Source organism: Nilaparvata lugens, chromosome 3 (genome assembly GCF_014356525.2).
Source record: "Nilaparvata lugens isolate BPH chromosome 3, ASM1435652v1, whole genome shotgun sequence".
NCBI lineage: Eukaryota > Metazoa > Arthropoda > Insecta > Hemiptera > Delphacidae > Nilaparvata > Nilaparvata lugens.
Window position 1 is genome coordinate 15588571 of NC_052506.1, and position 18808 is coordinate 15607378.

Here is an 18808-nt window from a genome sequence, read left to right on the forward strand (position 1 = left end):
CATTGAGGTTAGAGTTACTTGTTTACGTTTTGAAAAGAATTAGTCGATCTTGGATAAATCGATAATTATCCGAACCAATACTGAATGAATCAGCTGATTATTCGATCAACCCATATGACCGGTTGAATCATATAAAATTCACTCATAAAGGATATATTATGTATACTAAAGGAAGTCGATGTGTAGAAATACAAATAGCTATTATTTCTGTATAAATATTTATTATAATCTAAAAAAGCATGATAAATCAAGAGTATAAAAAACTCATATAAAAACTAAATGTATTATCTATTAAAATCGTATGTTACGATTCATTTATGAATTCAATTTAAGATAAATACCCCATATATCTGTATAAAAACTTCTTTTATTAAATTTTTTCTATTATAAAGCCGAGGAAGCCCTGATTCCCAAGGCAACCAATTGTATTGAGTCTATTAAATTGAGGGCCAATCAGAGAGTAGCTTAGAGAATTATTCTAGGAAGAAGCAAATTTTTCTGAAAACCTTTTCTTCTGGCTTAAGATCCCAACCCGAGAGGATGCACATGGAGTTTAGGGTCTTTTCTTATTCCTTTTAAAAATTTTTTAACGAATTATTAAGCCAAACCCTTTTTTAAATGTAATGTATGTTTGTTGAATGTTAATTGTTTGTGAACTCAGTGCTGTCAAGGAGTTCGTAATTGTAAAGATTCCCATAAAAATAGCTTTAATTCGAAAGAAACTTATAAAAATCTGGATCACACGTTAGCCCAGCAGTGACGAAAAGGAGCCTACCTAATTAATTATTGGAAATAATTAATTCAATCCACGAGAACATCCAGAACTTCAGTCAGTGAGTGATAAGTTAAACCAAATGAGCTCATTTGTCTACGTTCAGTGGGGTAATAATTAATAAAAAAGCGCTATTCCAATTAATTTGAATTAAAATTAAGAGTCACCACGTGTTGAACAATATCACATAGTTCACAAGAACATTTTATAAATTTATTTATTATATGTAGGAAGCTTACTTCCATGCACTGCCCGAATTCATATTAAAAGCCCTGAGATCTCATGTTCGAATATTAATTTATTAATATTAATTTTGTTTATTGAACAAAATATACCATATCAAACTTATAGACCGAACAGGTTTTTATCTGCAGAATTTTATATTGATTGGAAGTCTAAGTATCAGTATTAAATATAATATATTTATGAATTTGAAATTCATTATTGTGAATATTAGCAAAGCCTGTGATAATTATTCAGATTTTAAAAGTAGATTATTTAAGTGAATCACAGATTTATTGAATATTTTATGCATATCTGTTTTATGGGAATATATTTTGTGTTTTATGTCAGCATACAAATCATAGAAATTTATTTTATCCTAGTTCATCTCGTGTTATATAGTTTGAGCCGTTTTAATATCACCAAATATTTAGCAGCATTTAAAATTATTGAATCAAATAATATTAACCTTATTCAAAGCACTCAATATTTATCATCCTTTGATGATATTCAGTTTATCAGCCAGAACAAGCATATTAAGAAATTATATTAATAAGGTTCCAGTTATATCATATAAGGATCCAGAGAGCTTCAAGAACTGGCGTTGTAAGTTCTAAGGAATTTGAAGGGGTATATTGGTGAATACTTGTACTCACGACGAGCGTTTTAAGAATCAACTAGAAACAACTACAGTTGGTCCTGATTATTCTCTAGTGGTACATGGTTACTGATAATCAGTCATCAAATATTCTTTTAATTTCCTTACTGGTATTCTTCAAAAACTTCATAGAAGCAGCGGTAAGAATTATCAATCCCTGGTCCTTGAACCTTATGGTGATTATTTGTATTTATAAAATTCATGTTTCTACCACTGAGCTAGAGCTGAGGTTTGAACCCAGTAATTTTGCGAGCCGGAAGGCCTTAATTTTTTGTGAATTTATTCGCAAAAGAGGGAATTTAGAGACTGCTCTTATAAATACCAGAAACATCGCATTATCTGTGAAGGAATTGCAATCTACAACTTCTCACAATAGCTTCATAACGTGGGACTCTATCATAAGAGATAACCCCCCCAGGAGCACAACTTCACACAATGGCGCCCAACGTGGGGCATGAGGAAAAGCTTACCTACTCAATCTTACTATCAATGATTAATGAAATTATTGATAAAACTGAAAGCTGCAAGAAACATAATCTGAAGTTGTTTCGACAAGATATATCTGATGATCTATTGTAAGTTTCTGGCTAAAATAATTGAGTTGCTCTTCAAATTAAAATTTTTCAAGCTGCATAAATACAGACAAACTGTATCACACGAGTTTGAGAACATAATTCTCATAATAGAGAAAATTGGATGGAAATTTCCATAAAAGTTATAGTAAAAATTTTGATTTTGATCTTTGAATCTAGACATTGTATGCTGACCAGGGTTATAGGTTATTTGAGGCATTATAATACTATCGTTATTCAGGAGGATAAGACCCTAATTAAAATTTTAAGAACTATATTAGTGTAATTTGTAAGCCATATCTGTCTATGTTGATAAGCGTACCTGTAGCACTAGAAGGTCTTTTTGTAATATATGTATATGACACTTGAAACTTCAACACAACACAATTTTATCCAGAATAGGCACTATCACTGAATCCATTTTAATATTCCTGAGACTTGGCAACACACTTGGCTATTTACTCGAAGTTTTCCATAATAACGTCACCATGAACCAGTCGCCGGCTAACTCGCAAATTTCCTACTTCAGCGAACATCCCCAAAACTATGTAGCCACGACACCGGCAAATCAACAGCCCCAGGACGATGCAGCGGAGACCCCACGAGAGAGAGAGGGAGGCAGCATATGCTCCATCAGTTTCGACCCGCAAAACTTAGCCCAATTGTCTTCTACGAAGATTGATAACGTCGTCGATGCGAGTAAGTCCGATGAGAGTCCGGATGAGGGAGTGAGGGCGTCCAACCCGGTACCGGCGTCTCCGCAGATCGCTCCAAGCGTCGCCGAAGGAACGGAGAATGCCGCTACCCAATCGCCATCCGATATCGCCAGTCAACCGCCATCCGCCACCAACCTGGAAAAACGCAATACAACATTAGACTCTTCAGTCGGTTATACTACCAATTTCATGACGAAAGATTTCATAAACGAATGCAAACTCCTATGCAGTCAAATTTTAGCAGGACAAGCTAAAGCTACTAAAGCCATCCTGGATCAATTGGAGGAAAATACCAAGGTCCTACAAGAAAGGATAAAAAACATAGGAGACATTAAAATAGACAAGCAATCTACGGCCATAAACGACCTAGAAAACCATATTGATGATGTTGCATGTCAGCTGAATGAAGCGCCTAAAGAAATTGAGGAGCAGGTAGACATATTAGGTGAGGAGAGAGGTACCACTATCATAGAAGCTACAATGGAAAACGTATTAGAAAATAAATGCGGGATAGAATCGAAGATGGGTGAAAATGTCAATAGAATGGAAATAATAACTAAAGAACAAAGTGACGTGCTGACAGGTATAGCGAACTTAACGGGGGAGGGGGCGAAATCAGGTGAGAGATGCGATGTATTAGAAAATGCCGTAGTCGGACAACAACTAAAGATAACCACATTATATGGCGAAGTGAAGGAGAACATAAAAACTATAGATGATAAATGGACCGCAAGTGAGGAAAGAGTCTCCAGACTAGCAACATCCATGGAAAATATTCCAGCCAGCAGAATACATTATATACCGATTGAACCAGTAAATAGCACTCAACCTTTCCAAAATCTTGGAAAATTTGATAATTCCTAGCCAAACATGCATCAAACTCAATCTGCAAAAAGCAACCTATACTAAGTCTGTTATTCCCCTCCGAGGATCTACCACCAGTAACCAGCCCACCACCGAAAATAATCTACAGCATCAACACAGAAATAATTAAGGAATCACAGGTAGTAAAATCTGAAAATGAAATACCGCCTACATGCACCGAACCTGTATGCAAGCATGTAATAACCCCACAGCATACCAAGTTTGAGCAGCCACCGTCCAAACATCGTTGGATTCACCCGCGGCACACCAGGTTCAAGGGGCGAACCACCACCAAAGCAAGCCGAAAGTGTGACCGGCAGGACGACATCGGAGTGAACCCTAGAGTCCAACACCGGAAGGCCCACCGGAGAAAACGACAGAGAAGGCCCCGGAAGAGAGGTTACCGGCCGCATGCACGTTTCAAACGCCCGAGGAGGACACCGGACCGAAACCAGGATGGAGGACCGGAGATCGACGGCATGCATCCGCGGCACATTCGCTTTAAAGCAGAAGAGCAGCGATGTGACCGGCAAAATGGATCTAATAAATGGAAGGAAACTGGAGCTAACGGAAGGACTAATAGGGATTCATACAGGGATAAAAACGGAACTGAAAGGAAAACTACGATTGAAACATGCATGGATGATAATAATAAAGTGGACTATTTATGGAGGTTGATAAAGGATGGAAAGTGTTTAATAAGATTAAAAGAAATAAGAAATTATAATAAGAGAGTGAAAGTACCTGACTATTACATGTTGAGAGATTATATTGTTAAAGAAATGATAAATGTTCTGATATATTGTATACTATTTGTTATGGCTGTGATATGGATAAAAGACTGTGTTGTGGATAGGATGAAAAATATTGTATTATTATTACTAAATGAAACTACCATTGATGAGTGGAAAGGTTATGTTGTGAGAAACACGATAAATGCATTGATTTATTTTGTGAGTATTATTATATTTATGGCTGCAATATCAATTGAGGAAAATATCATTAAAGTATTGATGAATGAGGGCGTGTCTTATGTTGAGAGAATCAGTTCTAAAATTTTCAAAGCTAATCTGAAACTCAGAACGATTCAAAATACACCAAGTAAATACTCTAGGCTAGCCAGGATAAGAGAGCTGATGGAGAACCGGTCGTCAAAACCGCCAGATTATTTACAAAATCAAAAAAAAATATTTCTAATCTCAAACCGTATTATCGAGACAATAAGCGATAAGAATATAAACAATAATATTTGGATTCATGGATCTACCTGTCAACCAATACGTACCAAACAAACACCAAGCAACACACTTATTTCGCAGACGAGTATCCACTTCGAACAACAACACCTGAAAATAAAGAAATAAAAAATTTAGAAACCATTTTTTAACACCCTTCTTATTGATGAAACAAGAGAATAAATAACTTCTAATGTTAAAAAGCCAACTTACCTTCATGTAGCAGGAAGAAACATCAAGATGGCGACAAGTGACAAGCCGAAGCCAACGTAAACCAGCTGTACACTACGAAAACCAGAATAGTCAATGCCTATTAAATCATCAAAGTTGATACCCCGAATAAGAAGATCAAGTGTCATATAAATGTGAATTGCATGTAGAGATATTATAGAAATATTATATTATTATTATTTATGTATAAACTATTAAGAAAATCATTAAAATTATCCGCCAAATGATCAAACCGCATAGTTACCACCAAAAGCATTAATCCCAAGTCTCAATGTATTAGAGGAATAAGAAGTTCGTGTTGATAAAACCTACCAAAGATTATCTTTAAAAATATCCATTACATGAAAACAAAGCCCAATTTCTGCAAGAGAATGAAATGAAAATGTACAAGTCACTGTTCTATGTTGAGGGAGAAAATATGTTATACTCTGCAAGTCGGAGAATTATCAGTTTGTTAGGTTGGCAATGATTTTGCACCAACATTCAAATGTGCTTCTGGCCTGAGGGCAGAGCGTGGATTAGAAAAAAGATTTATATTATGTATGGAGGAGGAGATAGTTTATATTGTGTATTGTGTGTAGAAGGAGATTGGCCGATGTAAGGCGTATGTATTTGAATTGAATTTATTTATTGTTGTATATGTTGTTGAATTGTTAGGAGGTAAGATTCTCAGTAGAGTTATTAGCAGACTTTGTAACATATATGATTTCTGATCCAAAACCAACTGGATCATAAAATTTATATTATATTCTCGAATTGTCGTTTTAAATCAGAAATCAGAGGGCGTTTTGTGTCACGTGGTAATTTGAAACCACCAAATATTTCTAAATGAGCCAATAAAATGTAATAGAACTATAAAATTGGAAAGAAGGTTAGACCTATCTAAAGAGTAAATCAACTCAAATCAAGTATTATTAGTGATTAGGAGTAATAGCATTATCAACAACGATAAGAAAATATGTATTATTGTGATTTAATAATTATGAGAACTCATTGGTAAGATCAAAAAATTATAAAGCGGCATAATTGTTATTGGCGGATTACAAAAATAAAAAATAAAATAAAATGCATGAACATTGAGGTTAGAGTTACTTGTTTACGTTTTGAAAAGAATTAGTCGATCTTGGATAAATCGATAATTATCCGAACCAATACTGAATGAATCAGCTGATTATTCGATCAACCCATATGACCGGTTGAATCATATAAAATTCACTCATAAAGGATATATTATGTATACTAAAGGAAGTCGATGTGTAGAAATACAAATAGCTATTATTTCTGTATAAATATTTATTATAATCTAAAAAAGCATGATAAATCAAGAGTATAAAAAACTCATATAAAAACTAAATGTATTATCTATTAAAATCGTATGTTACGATTTATTTATGAATTCAATTTAAGATAAATACCCCATATATCTGTATAAAAACTTCTTTTATTAAATTTTTTCTATTATAAAGCCGAGGAAGCCCTGATTCCCAAGGCAACCAATTGTATTGAGTCTATTAAATTGAGGGCCAATCAGAGAGTAGCTTAGAGAATTATTCTAGGAAGAAGCAAATTTTTCTGAAAACCTTTTTCTTCTGGCTTAAGATCCCAACCCGAGAGGATGCACATGGAGTTTAGGGTCTTTTCTTATTCCTTTTAAAAATTTTTTAACGAATTATTAAGCCAAACCCTTTTTTAAATGTAATGTATGTTTGTTGAATGTTAATTGTTTGTGAACTCAGTGCTGTCAAGGAGTTCGTAATTGTAAAGATTCCCATAAAAATAGCTTTAATTCGAAAGAAACTTATAAAAATCTGGATCACACGTTAGCCCAGCAGTGACGAAAAGGAGCCTACCTAATTAATTATTGGAAATAATTAATTCAATCCACGAGAACATCCAGAACTTCAGTCAGTGAGTGATAAGTTAAACCAAATGAGCTCATTTGTCTACGTTCAGTGGGGTAATAATTAATAAAAAAGCGCTATTCCAATTAATTTGAATTAAAATTAAGAGTCACCACGTGTTGAACAATATCACATAGTTCACAAGAACATTTTATAAATTTATTTATTATATGTAGGAAGCTTACTTCCATGCACTGCCCGAATTCATATTAAAAGCCCTGAGATCTCATGTTCGAATATTAATTTATTAAATATTAATTTTGTTTATTGAACAAAATATACCATATCAAACTTATAGACCGAACAGGTTTTTATCTGCAGAATTTTATATTGATTGGAAGTCTAAGTATCAGTATTAAATATAATATATTTATGAATTTGAAATTCATTATTGTGAATATTAGCAAAGCCTGTGATAATTATTCAGATTTTAAAAGTAGATTATTTAAGTGAATCACAGATTTATTGAATATTTTATGCATATCTGTTTTATGGGAATATATTTTGTGTTTTATGTCAGCATACAAATCATAGAAATTTATTTTATCCTAGTTCATCTCGTGTTATATAGTTTGAGCCGTTTTAATATCACCAAATATTTAGCAGCATTTAAAATTATTGAATCAAATAATATTAACCTTATTCAAAGCACTCAATATTTATCATCCTTTGATGATATTCAGTTTATCAGCCAGAACAAGCATATTAAGAAATTATATTAATAAGGTTCCAGTTATATCATATAAGGATCCAGAGAGCTTCAAGAACTGGCGTTGTAAGTTCTAAGGAATTTGAAGGGTATATTGGTGAATACTTGTACTCACGACGAGCGTTTTAAGAATCAACTAGAAACAACTATAGTTGGTCCTGATTATTCTCTAGTGGTACATGGTTACTGATAATCAGTCATCAAATATTCTTTTAATTTCCTTACTGGTATTCTTCAAAAACTTCATAGAAGCAGCGGTAAGAATTATCAATCCCTGGTCCTTGAACCTTATGGTGATTATTTGTATTTATAAAATTCATGTTTCTACCACTGAGCTAGAGCTGAGGTTTGAACCCAGTAATTTTGCGAGCCGGAAGGCCTTAATTTTTTGTGAATTTATTCGCAAAAGAGGGAATTTAGAGACTGCTCTTATAAATACCAGAAACATCGCATTATCTGTGAAGGAATTGCAATCTACAACTTCTCACAATAGCTTCATAACGTGGGACTCTATCATAAGAGATAACCCCCCCAGGAGCACAACTTCACAACATCAGCCTTCTCTTAAGAATACTACTATGCCAGTATCTAAAACGTTTTATCTGATACCGGTAATTATTGTTTGATGATTCTATTATACTTACGTTTTATACATGTTAAGAAACGATTTTTTCCGCTTGATACTTTTCGCTCTTGCTTTGGTAAAACAGACTTGGTCTATATTGGTTATTTACTACGGTAAATTTCATGCTATTAGGATGCAGTGGTTAGGTACCTACCATTTCCTCCTCTTACTGTCTCACTGAACTTTCTCAAAATCTCATCGCCCTCTTCACTCATTGTATAATTGACATTTTCAGTATATTTCCTACAATTCTATGTAAATTTCACTTTGTTATATACACATTAGAAATAAATGTGAATTGCTTGATTGGATTTTTGGAAAAATAAACTTTGTAAAATGGAGTGAGTTTATAAGTTGAATCAAATTGTAAGATATTCTACGACTAAGATTCAAAAGTCTACACAAATAAAAAATAATCAAGAAAAATGTTTATGTTCTCATTTGGTAACATAGGTACCTACAGTAACTTTATAATTCTTTCAATCTCCATTGACTAAAGTGTGGTCCACGTTATAATGGCAGTGGATAAAGATAAAAGAATAGCGATGCCGATTCTCTGCATTAATTAATTATATTTCTACACTGTCAAAAACATAATTGACATCGTTGTGGACCTGGAAAAAGATAGTACAACCGGCTTTTTTGAATGATAGACAAGGATAGCAAAACCAAAGTTGATCAAATACTGTCATTATAACATGGACCACACTATAGTGCTCATTATTTTACCTTAATAACTTACCGTTGGTATTTTTACTAAAAAACAATTTGGCTTCTGGCCATGTGGAAATAATACTAGTAAGTTAATGATTACAAGTTTGGTGAATAGTTTTGTTGATGATTTTGAAGAGGGCCTTCCTGTTAGCTGTCGTATGGTAGGTCATATATGTTATACATTGTAATTTTTCATTCGAAATAGGATCCCTGATGAAACAAACCTCCTATTAAATTATTTTCTTTAGAAACATTTTTATCTGTTTCCTATATTTTCATCAACTCTGAATTATTGAAAGTTTCTGGTTTCAAAAATTACAACACAACAGTTTTTAAGCAAATTTATTAACACATATTCAGAATTAATTGTACTTCCACGTGATGTGAGTTTCCATCATTACTGGTACTTCAAATTGTATAGTGTAAAAGGTAGTTAGTTTCCAGAATTTTGAAAAATACCCCTTTTTGAAAATCGGTAGTTCAAAAACCAGAAATCATAGAATATTGCGTGATCAGTCAATCTATTAAACATTTTATTGTCTTCAATTTTGTAGATAATGCTTTTTCGAAAACCCCGAAGTTTTTGAAATGAAATGAAAAAAAAAAACAAAATTTGAGGGTTTTTAGGGGTGAAGCCGCTCTCTGATGTGTCAGCAAATTTCAGATTCGAATTAAGCGCTCCAAAATACAAATTTTAATAGAACTGATTCTTCAAAAAATTCTTTTGGTACTGTTTCCTGAAAATTGACCATTTGACTGGACTATCTGTACAGTCACTGTCAAATATCTCTGGAAAAATGGCAACATCGCAAAGCTAGAAAGAGCTATATGCTTTTTAATGATAGAAAATAATAGCAACACTATTGTCAATTGAAATTTGCCATTGTAACGTGGACCTCACTATTATGATTGAATTAATTTATTGCTTTTTGAATGACGAGTCATGTGTGGCACGCACATTGTCGCCATAGTGGCTAACGCACATTGCCTCGCCAAGACTTGCCTCTCACGAATATGAGTGTGCTTCGCTTCCGTCGTTGCGTCAGTACACAGCTTTTACTATTTTTGTTTTGATTGATGGATGTTGGATGATGGGAATTATATTCAATTTTTATTACAAACCACCACATGTGACCACAACAATTTTTAATGTTTTTATCATTTAAATTAAACTAAATAAAATTACATTACCTTGACTTATTCAATCTATTCTGATTAGGCGCAATGGCTTTCAAAGTAAGTATTTGTATAAATATAAACAAAAAGACAGAGATGTGGCATAAGGAAAATATTTCCTAACCTAAATAATGCGCTGTTATAAGCCTAAGTTTCTAATTTTAGTTTCCATAAAATAAAATTATAATATGAGGTGCATCAATTTGATTATCCTATATCTCAAGTATCAGCAATCTATCAATTAGCAATAAATATTAGTCTATTTTTAAGAACTCAATTAAAAAGTTACGCAGCTTGACAATAATATATTTTGGCTGTTAGTCATCTTCTAATTTTTAGAATCTTGTCAAAGTTAGCATTTTTCGACCATCTGTGTTAGGCTGGACTTTTGCCAAAATTTTACAATCCATTTCTATAAAAATAGACATTAATATTTGCGTCGGTCCCGGCTGCCTAAAAAGCAGTCGTTAGGTCATGTCAGAGGCCCTGAAATTGATCAGTTGCGACCTGAAAACTCTGACACCAGACCTGAGCCAGCCAGGTCACTCGATATTATTATTATTATTATTAATATTTGCAATATTTCAAGTACGTTAATAGGTAGTTTCCAACCAACCGAAAGCTGTAGTTCTACTCACCTCTCATCTGTTTCATTACCCATGCACAAGCCTATGCCTCATTTGGACACCATCCTCAGCAAAATTAAAAATAATCCCAGTTTTGCAATTGAATTCAAAACGATTGTAAGCTATATTGCTTAAATTGGTTCTCTAATACAAAGGTAGAATACTACTCTAATTGTAGAATACATGAATACAAGATCTTTATTTGCCATAGAATAAAACAAGTTTACAATAGGCATCGTCAGTTTAACAATATTTTCATTTTTAAAATAATTGAGTCAATTTGTCACATTTATAAAATCATTACAATTTAGATACTCATCTGTTGAGTAAACCCCTCTAATCTTAATCCATCCAGCAATAGTTCTTTTAAAAATGTTAAGCGGCAACAATCTAATGGACAAAGGCAGCTTTTTATACATTTTACATTGTAAATAACTGTAGCTTTTTAGTGTTTTGCTTAGTCTAACACTCGGTGTTACCAAGTCATATCTATGTATGGACTGTATCATTGGAAGTGAACTGATTTGAATTTTCCTTGACATAAGTCAAGTTTTGAAAAATGAAGATACATGCCAAAGTCATTATTGTTAATTTTGTAAAATAAGAACACTTCACTTTAATGGGCTACATTTTACAAATTAATAAGAACAATATGAAATAAAAAAGGGTACTACAAGTTTTCATATTGTTCTTATTAATTTGTAAAATATTCCTACAGGATACATCGTTTTTTATATTACAAATTGTTCTGATAGCTCGTTTTTGCCAAATGAAAGCTTTTTTGCAGCATTGGAATTACTCCACAGACGTGCACCATAACATAAATGAACAAGGAAAATACCAAAATATGTAGTGACTAATACCTCATTATTTACACAGTTTCTTAATTTTCTCAAGATAAAAATTACTCTTGTAAGCTTTTTACATAGATTATCAATACGTGTACGTGTCCCAACATAACTTACTGTCTAAATATATTCCTAAAAGCTTAACAGGTTTCAAACGTGAAGCATCAATATCAACTACAGGTTTCAGTGCGAACGTTATCTTTTCAGTTTTACTTTCATTCACAACCAGAGAGTTAGCCTAAAGGTGCGTACAGATATACGCGCCGCGAACATGAGCAATTCACTTTTAATCAGCTGATGCCAAGCTTTTTATATCTGTATCTTACCGTTTCTGTAAAAATACAGATATAATCAGCTGATTAAAAGTGAATTGCTCATGTTCACGGCGCTTATATCTGTACGCACCTTTATACCAGGCTTTAGCTTGTTCGAGTGAATGTGCCAAAGAAGTGAGTTTTGTTTTATGTGTGTCACCATTGACCACGACAGGGTGAGGATTTCAGATTTGGTAGATTTTAAATTTGTCTAAATAACCGAAAGGATTATGTTTTAATGGGGGAGGTCAATTTTATACTTTCGAATGGCAATATGTTGATAATGAAAAAAAAAATTGGATAATTATCACAAATAACGAAAAGTTATTTGATCATCTGTTTTAGCACATTTCAAATATTTCAAAAATATGAATGTCATCAAACAAAAATTCCTGTCATTTTCAACGTCAACAGTTTATGCACAAACAAAAACTCATCTTAATGTATGCAAGATTTATCATTGCCACTTGAGTAGATGCCGGAACACATGTAACCGCACCGAGCCCGCGCCAATGTACGGCCGAGCTAAGCCCGCGACACGGTGATGGTGGTAGGAGAACACACTACTCCGTGTGACAGCCGAGCTGCAGCAGTGTCTCAGTTCAGTAGTGCTACTGTGTTCTGATTTCTGAATGTGAACAGAAAAAGACTATTCAAATTGTGTTAATTCTTAATTTTTTATGAGATTTTGACATTGATTTTCACATTGTGCTACTGTGTTCTGATCTTTGAGTGTGATATCAATCATGTTTTCAAAATATTGGAACAGTGATTTATCAATGATTGCCTTGACTTTAGAAGAAGAAAAAGATGAATCATTAATTAGGCGAAGGTAAAGAGCTTGGGCGAATAGCGCCTGGAAATCAAGTCTCATGGATGATGAAATGAAGTTTTACAAATACAAAAAATACTTTCAATCTTCTCTTGAGCAAGTTAAAAGAACACCTGAAAAAACTATACTGTCTGGAGGAAATCTTTCCTTGTATTCGGCATTGCGATATTTCTCATCACTTTGATCATATAAAACTGGAAAATTCTGTATCTCTTCAATAAGTTTTTAACTCTCCATGTTACACGAGGCCGCACCGTCACCATCAAAAAGTAAACTGAACTAGTCGGTGACGGTCCGGGCAACAAACTCGGCGACGATGCTGTCACGGTGCGGTAGTAAGTGTCCCTACACGTTTGAAAGCCTTTGTTTTTTCACTTGCCATAGTATGTCCAACACTCGGCCGTACGTCGGCGTGGGCTCGGTGCGGTTATGTGTGTCCTGCTATAGTACAGGGTTTTTTTATAGTGAGGTTCATGTTGTAATGGCAGTATTTGATTGTATTTGGTGTTGCCATCCGTGTCCATCATTCAACCTACCCTTTTCTAGCCACACAGTATTGCCAGTTCTTTTCCACAATGTAGAAATATTATTAATTTAAAAAAATATTCAATCTCAGTTATTATATATATTTATTATTTAATCATCAAACAATATATTCTATTGGGTAATAGAATTCTGTCAACACTGTTCTCATATCTTTCTCCACTGCCATTATAATGTGGACCTCACTCTAAATGAGCATCACCTGAACTCACTTTATATGATTTCTATTAACTGAAGAATTCCTCCCAAATATGAATTCCTCTGTCCTTGAAGTGTTAGCTCATCTGTATGTGGTGAGGTTCACCTTATAATGGCAGTATTTGATTAACATTGGTGCTGCTATCCTTGTCTTTCATTCGACAGTATCATTAGCAGTATCCTTATCCAGCTCTGCAAAATTGTCAGATCAGTTTTTACTTTGCCCTATTACCATAGGTACCGTAAGGAAAGTATTGCTTTCCGAAAAAATAAGGTACCCCAATTTCTAAATTTCTATACGTTTCAAGGTCCCCTTAGTCCAAAAAACTGATTTTTGGGTATTGGTCTGTATGTGTGTGTGTGTGTATGAGTGTATGTGCGTCTGTGTACACGATATCTCATCTCCCAATTAACGGAATGACTTGAAATTTGGAACTTGAAGTCCTTACAATATAAGGATCCGACACGAACAATTTCGATCAAATGCAATTCAAGATGGCGGCTAAAATGGAGAAAATGTTGTCAAAAACAGGGTTTTCCGCTATTTTCTCGAAAACGGCTCCAACGATTTTGATTAAATTCATACCTAAAATAGTCATTGATAAGCTCTATCAACTGCCATAAGTCCCATATCTGTAAAAATTTCAGGAGCTCCGCCCCATCTATGCAAAGTTTGATTTTAGATTCCCAATTATCAGGCGTCAGATACAATTTAAACAACTAATTTTGATTGGAAAAGATTGAGCATGAAAATCTCTACGATTAATGTTCAGTAACATTTTCACCTCAAACTTAAAATAAGCTTGAAATTCGAGAAAATGTGATTATGCTATTGCAAACTGTTGGCAACTGTTGATTCTATTAAATGATTCACTATGAAAAGATGGCAGACCTCGTATGTCTCCAGTGTTATTGTCCTGTCACCAGCTGGCTCAGATCTTTGTTTATAAGTAGACTTGAGATGCGCGTGAACACTAGCGTCAGGTGATGAATTTTCATAACGGCAAGGAAAGTTGTGTGAGTGTGCCAGACCAGATTTTTTTTTAACAATGTTGAAATATAAATAACAAAATATTCACCCACAATAATGAAAATTTATTATTCAATTATTGAAAGAAAATATTTTCTTTATGAATAAAATATAACTGATTAACCTCAAACAAGACTGAACAGTAAATATTACATTAGATTATACTGGTATTAGCTATCTTCTATGGAAGGCATTGACAAGGCTGAGAATCAGCAACACTGTCCTCATATCTTCATAATCTGTCATAATAACATGAACCTTGCTATAGATACTCCACTAAATGTAGGACTTGTACTTGTGACATGATTGATAAAGAACACATGAAGCCATCCATCCCATATGAATGGATGGTGCATGAGGTATTACACTTCTTCAGGTTTTCATGGGAATTTTCATAATATGATATATTCAATATAACAATATCAAACATTCCCCTAAGAACCAAAATGTATTCTTTCTAAATTTTATCACATCAATAAAACCCACTACAGCTCAGCAACTGACTTGCTTACAGGGAGGAGAGTATGAATGTCACAGTCAATCCAGTCCAGTCCAGATTCAGCTAGACAACTTGGATGGTGAAGGTTGAGACAACCCAAGATCAATGACACAGTCAGAACATCAAGGATCAGACTGCTTGGATGGTCAAGGACAAGACAACCTAAGGATAATGGCACATTCACAACATCAAGGACCAGACTGCTTGGATGGTCAAGGACGAGACAACCTAAGGACAATGGCACATTCACAACATCAAGGACCAGACATGGGCATCTGTAATTGGCCAACCTATAGTAAAGAACAAGCTGAAGACACTTCTTTAGAAAACAATTATCAAAAATATCCATTTGAATTTATAGTTGTCAAGCCAGAGATACAGATTGAAGAAGAAGAACATCAACAACATGAAGAAACAATGAATGAAGAAGAAATTCAGCAAGAAAATGATACAGATATACAGATTGAAAACAAATATTCTTATTCAAAAGATAGACTGAACTGTGACCCCTTTATAGCTGAACACTTGATAGTTGAAAATGGAGAAGAATCATATTATGAAACTCATCATTCAGATACATTTGTGCAGAATGAAGATCATTCCTCTGATACATTATTTGCAAATTCTGAAAGTATAAAAATATCATCAGGACTGTGTGTATCAAACTCTGTAGAACAAGGCGGTTCCAGCTCCATCAGTAGGTCTGTTAAAGAGACTCTTGGAAACACTTTGATGAATGATTCTGATGAAGATTACAATGAGGTAGACCTATTAATTAAAAATGCACGAAAAAATGTGATTGATGCAGCAAGTGGTAGTAAATTAGCTGAATGTGAGTTGTGTAGTGAAGCATTCAGCAACATCAGAGAATTTAATCTTCATTGTAGAGTACACACCGGTGGGAAACAACATAAGTGCAAATACTGTAACTACAAAACAATAAATAAATCAGATCTCACCAAACATTCAAGGATTCACACTGGAGAAAGACCCTACAGCTGTAATTTCTGTGACTACAAAACAGTAGAAAAATCATCTCTCACCAAACACTCAAGGACTCACACTGGGGAAAGGCCATTCAGCTGTGATTCATGTGACTACAAAGCAACACTGAAATCAGCTCTCACCAGACATCTGATGACTCATACTGGAGAAAAACCCTACAGCTGTGATTTCTGTGACTACAAAGCTACACAGAAATCTGGTCTCAATAGACATCAGAGAATTCACACTGGAGAAAGACCCTACAGTTGTGATTTCTGTGACTACAAAACAACAGATAAATCCACTCTTACCAGACATATAAGGACTCACACTGAAGAAAGACCCTACAGCTGTGATTTCTGTGACTACAAAGCTACACGGAAATCTGGTCTCAACATACATCAGAGAATTCACACTGGAGAAAGACCCTTCAGCTGTGATTTATGTGACTACAAAACAACGCAGAAAGCAAATCTAAACAAACATGTAAGGAAACACACTTCCAAAAAACCCTGAAATTCAATCTTCCCGTAAAAAACTTCTTACAATCCAAAACAAAATTCAAATACTAAAAATAATTACATGATTTCAAATTAAAACTAAGGTCCCTTTCTCACAACAACAGGCCAACTCTCAACCGTCCACTAACATCAAAAATAAATAGATCAATTATTATTCACATACAAACTCTATCAATCAGAAATCAATCTCAGCCATAATACTTCAAGAAAGTTGAAAAATGTCAATGTCTTTCCCTCTTTATCATCTGTGTGATTCATCAATCTTTCATCTGTATTAATTGCTTTAAATTTAGCTAAATCACTGTACCTACTCCTAAATAATTCCAGATTTGTTTTTCTGATCAGTACTAGTTGTATTCATATTTTTTGAATATTTGTGTAATAAATTATAATAGTTATCAAACAAAACTAAACATTCATTGATGTATTTTCTATGTATATTAAATTATCCATTAACTTCTATAAATGAAACATCATAAAATGTCTTTCCAAATAAATTATCCTGTTTATTACATTTAATTTGAAAACACTTTTGAATCAGTGCCATCTCCAGACTTTCTTCTAGTAATCTCAATTATTATAATAATCCTTTTAGCATTAAGGTGTTAGATTTGTCTACATACATTTTTGGTGAATTATTTCAAGAATGAGTGTCAGACTAGTATCTCATTAAGATAGATGAAAGTACAAAATTAAGAGACCTCGAACCAGTTCAGTTTCAGGTAGACCTGCAAGTTATTATTTAAGGAAACATATTTAGCTTAGAAGATAAGATTCAATACTTCATTGACTTCTATAACTCTTGTTTGAAGTAATATTAGTACTCAATTTTTTTGTAATAAATAATTTTAAAAAATATCTTACTAGATAATTTTTAATGCCCTGCACCAGAATGTGTCCTGAATTCACAAGTTTTTTGTTCTTCAATTGGGAAAATCGAAGAAAAATGAACTATTGAATTGGAAAAGTAATAGTAAGGAATGGAGTGAATGCTCCTCAAAAAATCCCGTGTCTGGAAAATTTTGATGGAAGCTAGTTGTCCTCCACCTCTCACCCTCTACCGTTTTCATCACCAACTCCGAACTCTGTATGTAATACATATTATGGAAAAAGAGGATATATAGATAGAAGAAGAATGGAAGATAGAAAATAAAACCGTAGAATATACTATTTTATCTATGACCAGTTTACTATAGTGAGGTCCACGTATAATGACGTATTTGATCAACTTTGGTTTTGCTATCCTTGTCTATCATTCGACAAAGCCTGTGGTACTATCCTTTTCTAGGTCCACAACGATGCCAATTAAGTTTTTGACAGTGTATAAATATAATTAATTAATGGAGAGAATCGGCATCGCTACTCCTCTATCTTTATCCACTGCCATTATAACGTGGACCTCACTATAGTCATACTATTTTAATCAGTCCAGTATTTCTGACGTGACGATGCGTCAATCCCATAGGTGTATAAGCCGATTCTTTTTCTTTATCATATACGGTAACAGTCACTATGAGACCCATGTGATGAATATTGAGGTCAATATTATTTATTCTTACAAAAATGATTATAATGACAATAGGTATTTAATAATTAAAATTGATGTTGCTATCATTCGACAAAGCGAATACATAGCGCTATCCTTTTCTAGCTCCACAACATTTCCAGATCTTTTTTTAACTTCACAAAGTATCTTGGAAGTACGAGTTAATTAACAAAATAGCCTATTTATAATCTCAAATATGAAAATCTAGACTTATTTATTGAAAAATAAGGTATATTTTCTAGAAAAATAAAATCTAATTGATTACCAATTTTTAACAAGAATTAACAGTTTATATCTTATCAAATATACCAGTACCTATCCTCTATAAAAGACGGCAGTGGCAAGTAAGAGAATCGGCAACGTTGCTCTCCTATCTTTCTCCATTGCCATTATGGCGTTGACCTCACAATAGGGTATCTTTAATGAAATTTATGACTATAAACAATCAAAGTCTATTAGTACTGTTATAGTT

General features: G+C 33.7%; 1 protein-coding gene across 1 annotated transcript; it reads left to right on the top strand.

The window, feature by feature from the left end:
- The first annotated feature begins 10298 nt into the window (after nt 1-10298).
- On the top strand, nt 10299-17639 carry LOC111044491 (zinc finger protein 271). The gene is made up of 2 exons (XM_039423031.1): nt 10299-10455; nt 15301-17639. The coding sequence occupies exon 2, from the start codon at nt 15391-15393 to the stop codon at nt 16783-16785; it is 1395 nt and encodes a 464-aa protein (XP_039278965.1). The 5' UTR covers nt 10299-10455; nt 15301-15390; the 3' UTR covers nt 16786-17639.
- Nucleotides 17640-18808: the final 1169 nt, after the last annotated feature.